Source organism: Rissa tridactyla, chromosome 11 (assembly GCF_028500815.1).
Source record: "Rissa tridactyla isolate bRisTri1 chromosome 11, bRisTri1.patW.cur.20221130, whole genome shotgun sequence".
NCBI lineage: Eukaryota > Metazoa > Chordata > Aves > Charadriiformes > Laridae > Rissa > Rissa tridactyla.
The window spans coordinates 2,859,646-2,870,289 of NC_071476.1; the positions used below are offsets into that span (position 1 = coordinate 2,859,646).

Sequence of the window (10,644 nt, forward strand, 5' to 3'; positions counted from 1 at the left end):
TTGAAAAGCTAGGAATTGGCTTTTTCAGCAGGACCATAGCTCATACAGTGAAGAACGTCACACTTTGTTTCTATGGTTCATTGATGATATTAGGAGTAACCTTCTTTCTATTTAAAGGAGAATTCTGTTTGCAAATGACTTTCCAGCAGCGGATTTTCATAGGGACTGGCAGAAAGCAAACATGGATTTCTATTGTTCCTTCACTCCAGTGATTGAAGGATTTCCCAAGCAACTCCACAACGCAGAGGTGGCCGCACTATTGTACACCTCCCATTTGCGCTAACAGGGGTAATCAGAAGAGTTGCACTGCATGGCTTGGTCTAGTGAAGTTCACGCCAGGTACAACACCGCAGCTGAAGCACTGGGCAGAACATGTCACGCTGTGCCCAGGTGCCACCCGAGCCCTAATGCAGTGCACTTCACAACAGCAATTTCCCCATACAGACCTGACCAGAACCAGAGGTCCCTAACTGTCCAGTCGTTGTCTATCACACTCACATTTATCTTCCATGTTTTTAAAGAGGCTGATGATCACTTCATAACTATATTCATGAGTCTTTCCTTATTCTACCTTTGATGAACCATCTCCTCAATAACTGCCCAAGAGTTTTAAAAAGGGGAAAAAAACCCACACCCAAAAAGACACCAGGCTGTCTAACAAAAGTGCATTGACTTTCTCGCTGGATACTTTAAAATGTTTATGAACAAGCCCAACAGCAGGATTTTAAGCTTTCCTCAATTAAATCTCACATTGCTGAGCACAGCTCACAGTTCTGCTCTCTTCAGATTTCCCTGAAGCCTTGCTACACCTTCACGCATACTTGCTCCTTCTCCAGTTTCTGTAACATCAGCACATACATACACAAGTGGTGAGTTTACAGTGCCCCCAGATGTTACTAATAAAATTAGCATCAAGTAGAGGCCTAGGTGCCTCTCCTCCCCCTCCCTTCTGGTGATGGCTCATTTAAGAATGTTCTTTTATTGGAGGTCACAGTAATAAATGCTCTTCTTCTGCTAAAGACTTGTTGCAGTTAGCAAGGAATTTCCTGTCTGAATCTGTATCAAATATCTAACTGAAGTGCAGATGTACCGATTATGAAGAAAGCACAATAGAATCAAAACCCCCAAATTTTATTTATGTATAGAACCTGACAGTATAAAGATTTATCACTAGCTCTTACTGAATTTTAAAAAGGTTCACGCAGGTTCCCATACCAATGTTCTGATGCTGCTACCACAGAAACCACATCAGCTGCTTGCCATCCCCCCAGTGAAAGGCAGGGACCAAGCCAATTCAAGCCCCTCATCTCACCAAATCTCCCATCATTGTACTGTTACAGACACAGCTGTGGAGCTTCCTCAGCTAACGCTGCAAGGATCCAGTATGGGTTACGCATCTTTATGAAGGCAGAAAAGGGTACTAAGGAATAAAAGGAGTGCTGAAAAACATGTCCAAAAAAGTCTTCTCATTTATTGTTTTGAGAAAGAAAACAAGAATGACAAGGAACAACCTTGCTTTTTGACTGAAAAATTTTAAAAACCGAGGTCTGTTTGTTTAAAGGAGTATCAGGGCCACCTGCTGCATCGTGAACCAGCTAGAAAATACATCAGTCACATTCTCACTTCTCTCCCCATCTGCAGATTCATAACTAGAGCAACAGTATCTATAAGGATACAACCAAGGGATCCAAAGCAAGATCTACAGCATGCAGGAGAAACAGGTATTGGAATAAAGCATCTAGCAGCCAGCTTTTACATGCTTAGATGACAAGTGCTTATTAAGCTTGGATTATTTTGCAATTCTATAGTCTTCTCCCAGATCACTGACCCCCAAAAGATTAAGTCACTCAAGTTTGCTACAACTTGTAAAAGATTCATTATGACAGAAGAGTTTAAACAGCAGCGGCAGAGCAAAGCACAGCTGTTTATCATAGTACACCAGAAACATTTCTTCAAACGCACATCAGGGACTACAGAGATAGAGAGTTTTATCAGGAACATATTTTTCAGACAAAAGTTACTAAATTGTGGCTTTAAAGCAAGTAATACATCTGTTAAGTGCATTGCAGGAAAAAAAAAAGTGTACTTCTTGCATAACTTCACAATCCTCTAACACCATGAGACCCTTTCTTTGGTAGCCAAAAGAAACAACCATATGCCACCTTCATTATGACAACAAAGATAATTTGTTTCCTTATAGGAACTGTCCCTTCGCCATCATTCAAGAACTGATCAAAGTAAATACATGTAACAAAGGCTACCACTAGTTGGTGTGGTAAAAAGATCCAAGTGAGCTATGCAATCTAATCTCCCATTCTAATGTTCCCAGAATGGAAAAGAAAGGTCTAAATATCAGACATTTGCATAAACAAGCAACTACTCATTCTCTTTTTATGCTGATGTTCATGATCTCTGGCCATCTGACTTGAAAGTTTGACTGGGTGAAATGAGATTCCCCCTACTGACCTCAGTCTTTTCCTCTTCAGCAAAGAATGATAAAAATTGAATTATTTTCAGAGAACTGAAAGCCTGATTTGTATATGTAACAAGCCATTCCATATTAAATCCACAGAGCATTTTACTCACCTCAATGTTACAAAAGCAATTTGTTTCCAGACAGTGCAGAATAATTAGTTTGCTCTTCACCAAGACAAGCTTTTCTCCACATTGTGCCTGTTACCCATACTGAGTTTCCCAGAGAACAGCCTGAACTCCATGCACATACCAGACTATTAATGCCCTGGTCAGAATCAAGAACAGTTTCAACATGCTGCAAGTTTTCACTGCCACCTCCCCTCTCTGACAAACTAAACATTGCCACCTACCGACTCTGTTTCAACCTGAACTTCAAACATTTGTTGTTTTTTTTTTTATACCCCGCTCCCACACACAATTCTTAAGATGCACAACAGAGACTGTAAGGCAAGAGCATTACAGCCCAGATAAAGAAACCATAAACTGTTGCCTGATAAACTCAACTATTATTGTTACTTGTTTTGTTCCACTGTTGTAGCTACTTCAACGTGTCAAATTTTAGTAATTTTAGTCCAAGTCTTGATCTTACAAGGTGACTGTCAAGCACATATTTTCACAATAAAAGACCCAACCATACATAGCAGAAACAGCTGCATGAATGAGGACAACCACAGTTCCTTACAAGCTTTGTAATAGCACTGTACATTCCAGATTTGATAGTCCAGGGTAGAGCTTGAATGCTGTGGTCCATATAACTCAGAAAGAGTTGCTGCTTTTCCAAGATTTTTCCATACCTATGGCTTGACAATTAAGAAAAAAGCCTACGATCATTCTTGCATCATCCAGCTCCAGCAGCACCAAAGATATAATTAAAACATGATTTTAATTATTCTTTCATGTATTTACATCAAACAAGAAACACCTATACAGTCACAGAAGTTTGTCACAGTGTATTAATAATGGTTCTACTTCGCAGCTGCTGCACATATTCTTTTGCTTGGTCAAAACCAGTCCTTGGGGGCTCTGGAGGAGGAGGAGGACCTTCCACCAACTTCACAAAGTAATGGCACCTGACGATTTTCATGATGCCAAACATGCCTTTGCCATGGTAACGAATCCGCTTCACATAGCGGCCTCTGCCCGTCAGTGACTCAGCTGAAGGAAAAAGGTGGGGGGAGAGAGAAGACTATTCAGTCAAGAATAAACTACTAGGCATCTGCAACTGAAATACTCTCTTGCCAGTGTATTCTTCATGACTGCATATGAAAACTTAATTCTATTCAGGATTCTCCCCTCCATTTTTCTTCTACTACATTTGGCAGATTACTGTTATAGAGAGACCCGTGAGTTGAATTAACACTCTTCAGGAGCACCGAAAAGGTGAACTGAGAAAGCATGCATGCAAATACAAATATATAGTAAAGGACAAATCCAAAGGAAGCTACGCTGGGCGCTTACTAGATTATACAGCTCTTCTGAAGGTGGTATTAATTCCATTGCTTTTTAGTACCTTGTCTCACGAATTCCTGTAAAAGTCTTACAGACTTCATTTTGCCTCCTTTCTCCCTTTATTGGATTCATCATAGGTATTTTCATTATCTACGCATCCAGTCCTGCACTAGCAGATAAACCTTCTTATGGCAGAGGCCTGGAAGGCTCCAATGAATTCTAATCAGATCTGCTCTACAAATCCAGGTTACTTTAAACTTATGAGGTCAACTTAATAACATTTTTACCATATTTGTCAAAATGGGATTCTTTTTTCTTTGAGCCTAAAAACACCCACAAGTAAACATTTCTCTAGGCAAGAACGTGCTGTAGTTATTACAAGCTTATCCTGTAATCATCTATAACAAAGCCTTTTTAGGAAGTCTGTCAGTATTCACTTACTTTTATACTGTTTTTAACAGAAGTTTAGACTCCGATCCTGCAAAGCTAGTAATATTAGCCACAGACAAAGCTTCCAGCATCTATGTTCACTAGCAACATTAGAAAGTAGTAACAGTTTGCTTCTTGTTGTCTAGTCTCTCATAATCATGTCAAGCATCTTCCCCCTCAGGACTTTCTGTTCACATGGGGAGCAGAAATTTCACTTTCAGATGAAGGCACCTTAAAAACAATGTACCCAGCAGATTCCAGACGACCACCAGTCAGACATCAACTGTAACAAACTGATGGCTGAAGGCTCAACAACCACACTAAATTCAGTTGTGCTGCAAGTCAGAAGCACATACCTTTTACGTTTTGGTAAAGACAGTTTCACTAGAAACTATCCTCTACTCACTTCTGCCCATTTGAAGCAACAAAACCTTACTAAGGTTAAAACTTTTTTGTAGGGTACAATGACATATTTCTGCACTGAAATAAGAAAAAAAGTACCTATATGTAAATTTGATTTGAATTCCACATTGTGATTTCTTACTGCCATTTCCTGAGCTTCTAACAGAACCTGTAACAAAAGGAAAGAAAAGGGAATACTGAGTATGAATTTAAGCAATGCTATTTCTTATCTCTAGATAACACGAAAGAAATTGTAAGTTTGACTCAGTTACAGAAAAAGTATCCTATAGAGATCAAAATTATTAAACAACAAACATCTTTTATGTAAGTATGCATTTTGCATGCAGACTGAAGAAGTGTCAGGACAACTTTATTACATTTTTGGGGAAGAAAGGGAGTGGAAAAGATGGTTCCCACCAGCATTTGTCAGCCTTCCATCCATGGACCTTTGTCTAATTAGACACCAGACTACAAACAAATTCCAAGGGGGGCAAAAGGAACTTAGGCCATTCAGTATTTTCAGCTAATACAGGATACTTTGTCATTATTATGCCAGAAATCAATGCCTCAGACAAGAAAATAAGTAATTTGAGACTCCTAACCACAGTGTATGAAAAGCTTTCATGCCTTTACAAAAATCAGTCCTTTCCCTGGTGATATCCTTCATCTCTTACAATTTTAAGAGTCAAAGCACATAGATGTAGCAGCCGTTAGAGACAAGGGTTCTACATTATTTACGATGAACTTAACACCAAACATTGTTAGAGAGGGCACCCCTATGTAATTTATTATCATTACAAGTTAAAAGAGCCAATACAAGTGACCTCTACATATTCTTAAGTCCCAACATTACATGACTGCTACAAAAATACGTTGTTTGAATGTGGTCCCAACAGGCTTAATAGAAACATAGAAAAACACAGATATAATACCTATCACCAGAAGTCTGGGGATGTTTCTAATTTTAAATTTTTCTTGAAACTAGGAGTGTTAAAGAATAATATTACATACCTCTTTGATCACCTTTGCTCCCTTTTTATCACTGAATTCCAACTGAGCAAGAGCCTGATCAATGGACATTCCTTTTATCTGCAACCAAAGTGTTAAAGTTACTTCTGCAATTGCAAATACTTTCCTTTTCTTATTCAGAAGACAGTATTTAAATTTTTTCCCCATTATAAAGAGCAAATCAAAAGACTTATTTCCTTAATTACCATTTCTTCAATGTAATATCTTACATACAGAAATTCTGAGCTAAATATTGAGTAAATCTTAATAAAATATTCAAAATTTTTTTAATTTATTTTTTTTAAAGATAAGAACAGCCCTTTACTATCCTTCCAAGTTCCCCTTGCGATCTACTACTAGGCAGAAACCAACATGAAAATTCTTCCACAGAGAATTTCATCTGCATATGATCCTGGGTACACATTCGAGAGCGTACTAGGATAAAGCAGCTAAACCAAACTACAAACAACTGTTTGCCTGCACAGATGCACGCTCTTCCCCAGGACTCCATTACAAAAATGCTGATTAGACTGTGATTGAACTAAGCTGTTAAGGCAAATACAGCAATTAAATTCTGTGTTCTAACAAATACAGTACAAAGTACTTCTTGCTTACCAGTTTTGCCAAATACCACATCTTATCTTTGCTATATTTTATTTCCCTCCGGCAGTGATATATTTCCTAGGTGCAAAACAAAGTTAGTGGATCAGTAATTTTGCTGTGAAAACAAGCATGGAGCAGACACGTCTGCTCCACAATCTGTTTTCTTACTAGGAATAAAATAAGTAAGATTCCCCCTACTATACCACGAACATACCAAATCAGGCAATACCTTTGACATTTGAAACTGAAAGCATTCAAAAGAGTAGCTAGCGTACAGAAAATTTTAATCTAACCATATGAGAATTAGTTTATAAACAGAAGTCCCTGAAAAGAATCATCAGAATATTTTTCATCATCTTTTCCTTTCCTCCTCCCACCTTTTGAAGCAGTCTAAGACTGACATGCCATTTAGTCGTAAAAACATTACTCCGCTGTCAACTTACTGGGATAGCAACTAAACAATATTACCAAAGTGAACTTAATTAGCTCTTCAGAAGTGAAGATGGTTTCAAGTTTGATTGGCATGAAGAGCTGTCTCCAAAGACCCATTTAACATTATCACTATACCAATAGGAACCAAAACTAGCTAGTAAAATTTAACATCAATACAAATTTGAAAGCGATGCCATTCTTTATGAACAGGTAAAAAAATGATTTAATAAGCAAGTTGGTCAATAACTGCATCTTCACATACATTGCATTAGTGAGCACAGTACACAGCATACATTTCTACATCCTAGGCCATAGTGTTCACAGAAGCGATAAACGTTCATTGCCCACAAAAGCACATGCCCAAAAAACCCCTGTTCATTCGAGATGCAGACACTTCACTGAGCAGTATGCCCAACAGAGGCCACAACACATTAATTCCTAGTGAAGAACAATTACAAAAATGGAATTCCAAAGTATCAGTTCTTCAGAGTGAGGAAATACTGAAGAATCCACATAAAATTCTCCCAGGCTGCGGTGTAGAGCAAGCATCACGTATTAGTCCCTTCAGTGACCAAATACACAACATTTAGTTTTCATGTGTGACTTCCATTAAGTTGCTTTTTTCTGTTCACATTTAACTGTACTTCCTAGTTATAAAGTGATCAATAAGAGAGGATACAGAGAAATAGGCATAAACCTGCTGTTATCAAAAACTAATCTGTTATGACTGCATTTTAAAAATCGACCATGTTACTTATGATGACTTTTCCAAAAGCTGTCTTGAATGGCCAGCAGGCGGCCCTACACAGGGCATACAAGTTAACAAAAGGATTTTAGATTCTTTGCTTCAGTTTATAGTTTAGTAAAACACAAGTTATTGTGCCACAAACCAAAGAAACAACTTAGTAGAGTATAAAATGCTTCCTAAGAAAAAAACCAAACATACCAAACCTCCTGCAATCACATGCCAGATACGACTTGCGTGTCCCTCCCGACCTAACTAGAACCCCTCAGTCCATAGTAAACATTTCAATCAATGACTATGACAGAAAACAATCTCTGAATAGCTTCATTAAGGGGAGGCCACAGCAAAAGGCAACACATGATCAGACCTCAGAGAATCTGTAACACAGGGAAATTAAGAAGTGAAAAGAGCCTGCACTCTATTGTGCCTACATCAAAACAGGCACCACTAGTTCCACTACTCAAGGAAAGTTACACTTGTAACTTTGTGCACAGAAGCAACAATACAATCACATTCTTCTCTAGTTATTTACTGTCAGTAAAAACAGAAAGACTGTATAATGATACATCCTTAGTAACTTCTACCTTCTTCTAGTTCAGAGACTTCTACAAAGAGAGGGCAGTACCTCTGCAGTTGGCATCACACATTAGTCAGGTGATCAGCTGCAAGCAACTTGAAGCTCCAATATAATTCAGAAAAGGAAAACATTCAAAGTGATGTTAACTTTTACAATGTAGATATGCCAAACTGACTAAAATCTTAAATAACAAATGAATAAGCTATCAAACTAGTGTTTTGTGGAGCCACCAAGAGAGTGACACTCTGTTTGGAAACTGATAAACATAAACAGGTAAGGAAATCCACAGGTGTATCCTTACAGCTGGTCTGCGAGGTTCTCCAGGCAGCTGCGGAGGGTAAACAATCCTGTTCTTTTTCTCCCACTTCCCAAATTTCTCCAGAGATGTGCTGGTGTGGATGCATGACAGAGGAAAAAGGCTACCAGATGCTAGCCACCTGCAAGACAAGACCACAGTCTTTGCTGCTGAACATGAGTTCTTTGTCCAGTTTATGAGGAAAATTGTGAACTTACTTATCTTGATAAAGAGAATCAACACATTTGACACTTACAAAATAAAACTGTTTAAGTCCTCTATAGTTTACATTGAAAGGGCTTTTTAATTCAACAAGAAACCTCAGGCTTCCTAAAGCAAACCACAGACCACAAATGACATTGGTATAGCATGAGATTCCACATCAAGCGTCCCTCGGTCATCACACAAAGACACTGTCACCTCTTTGTTCTTAGGTGGAGTTCATTACCCACACAAACAATTTATATCTTCTCCAAGACCAGCCAATACTTATTTAACTTTTACCAGCAAAAATTTCTAGTTTTTACAGGGACTGAGTATCAACAAAGCATTAGAAGTTTATAAACATTCTGAAATTTGAAAGGAAAGACATTGCAAGCTACTTTCAAAATGCAATCAAGTCAACAGTAGCTGATTGCAAAAAAAACTTAGTTTTCAGTCAGCTTGCTCACCTCAGATTCAGAAAAAAAAGCTACATTTTGCCCCCTGCTGACTAGATAAAGGCAGTACCGGGCAGCCACTTGTAACTACAAGGAACAGGTGAGTTCAAGACCAAATATTGCGAGTTTTACTAAGGCTTGAATGGCTTCATGTAAAGCATTTTAGAAATGACTGGCAATCAGAATGCATTGATTAGTTTCAAGAGGGTGTCATACACCATAAAGTTTTCATATCCTATCAGTAGGCAGTAGCATAAGACACACATTTAAGTATTCTGGACTATTTTTTCAGATATTTACCAAAACTGGTTTATTTGCTTAATATTGAAAAATTTCACTCATCAAGAGAATTAATAAGACATAACATAATCTATTAATACAGGAAAATATTTGACAAGCACAAAACAAATATCATTTTTGCAGGTTAACAACTTAAGCAGCAATGAATTAAGAGTTATCTTCCTGGTATTAACAGACAAACTACAGAATCTTACATTGCCTCTATTTTAAGATAATCCAACTTCATATGAAGAGCAACTCTATCACAGCTTTAGGAGAAAAAGACACAAAAACATTGTAAGCAAAAGAAAATAGTGACAAGCAACAAACAAGAGTACATTATATATGAGTAAGTAAGACGAACAAAAAAGAAAAAAGTGAAGCACTTTTTAGAAAGATTCACACATAAGCACCAAGTGGGAGACATACAGGCTAGAAGAACCGAGTAAGACAAACAATTGGCATGTAACTCTGTTCAAGTGCAAGGCAGTAAGCAAAGCACAGGCAACACAAGCTTATTTCTTCTTCCTTTAGTAACACAGGTCTCTGTAGTTTACCTCCAAAGGCTCTAGCAGCGGCCAAAGCTCTGCACTTTGAGAATCCACATCAGCCTTTCTTTTGAAGTCAGGGATACAGTCAGCAGTGGCCAGTGCTCCCTCAGCACAATTTTGCCATTCCTCTAAACCCAGGGGAAAGACCAGCAACCACAGAAAAAGCAATGACTGGAGAGAGCGCAGAGGGGAGCAACAGGTACTATGTTACTGTGCACCATAAAGGAAACCTGGATGCTCAATAGAAAGGGGTCAGGAAAGAAACAGAGACACCTCCATCCTGCTACAATCTCCAAGTACACAAAAACACACTACAGAGACACGGAGCGACCTGTTCCCCACAGCTCCGGGGCAGAGCAGAACAAAAAGCCAGTGAGAAGGCCGAGCCAATGACCCGGGGAGCCTCCAGACTCGAGGACCCCTCGAGAGAGGCGGCCCAAGCCCCACTGCCCAGGGCGCGGCAAGGATAGGCCTACACCAGGACCGCGGCTGAGCCAGACTCACCTCTCCGGCCGCGCCCAGCCGAGCAGCCTGCACGCCCAGGCACTCCCTGCAAGAAAGCAGCACAGTGAGCGAGGAAAAAGCAGGCGAGAACTCCCAAGACCAGCGCTCCTCTCCGTCCCCTCAGACTTACCCGCGTTAACCGCCCACCGCGCCGCCATCTTCCCCGCCTCGCTTGACGGCAGGCGCTCTCGGCGCACGCGCAGTGGCGTGCATTGTTTGCGACGGTTTGCGACGGC

At 39.4% G+C, this 10,644-nt stretch overlaps 1 protein-coding gene across 2 annotated transcripts; it reads right to left on the reverse strand.

Moving 5' to 3' along the window:
* Nucleotides 1–1,451: 1,451 nt before the first annotated feature.
* Nucleotides 1,452–10,644, reverse strand: MRPL22 (mitochondrial ribosomal protein L22). Of its 2 annotated transcripts, XM_054216886.1 has the most exons (7): nt 10,539–10,644; nt 10,409–10,454; nt 8,422–8,557; nt 6,379–6,444; nt 5,767–5,844; nt 4,855–4,924; nt 1,452–3,630 (listed from the first exon to the last, which is right to left on the reverse strand). In XM_054216886.1, exons 1-7 carry the CDS (start codon nt 10,564–10,566, stop codon nt 3,419–3,421), a joined length of 636 nt encoding a protein of 211 aa, XP_054072861.1. In that variant the 5' UTR covers nt 10,567–10,644; the 3' UTR covers nt 1,452–3,418. The 2 variants fall into 2 exon arrangements, with proteins under 2 accessions (XP_054072861.1, XP_054072862.1); XM_054216887.1 differs by lacking the exon at nt 8,422–8,557 and having other exon boundaries at nt 10,539–10,601.

Coding starts and splice junctions, on each gene's coding strand:
- MRPL22 (XM_054216886.1), bottom strand. CDS start 10,566: ATGGCGGCGCGGTGGGCGGTTAACGCGG. Junction 6,445..8,421: donor GAGAACCTCGCAGACCAGCT/GTAAGGATACAC, acceptor TTTTGCACCTAG/GAAATATATCACTGCCGGAG. Junction 3,631..4,854: donor CAAATCAAATTTACATATAG/GTACTTTTTTTC, acceptor TTTTTCCTTCAG/CTGAGTCACTGACGGGCAGA.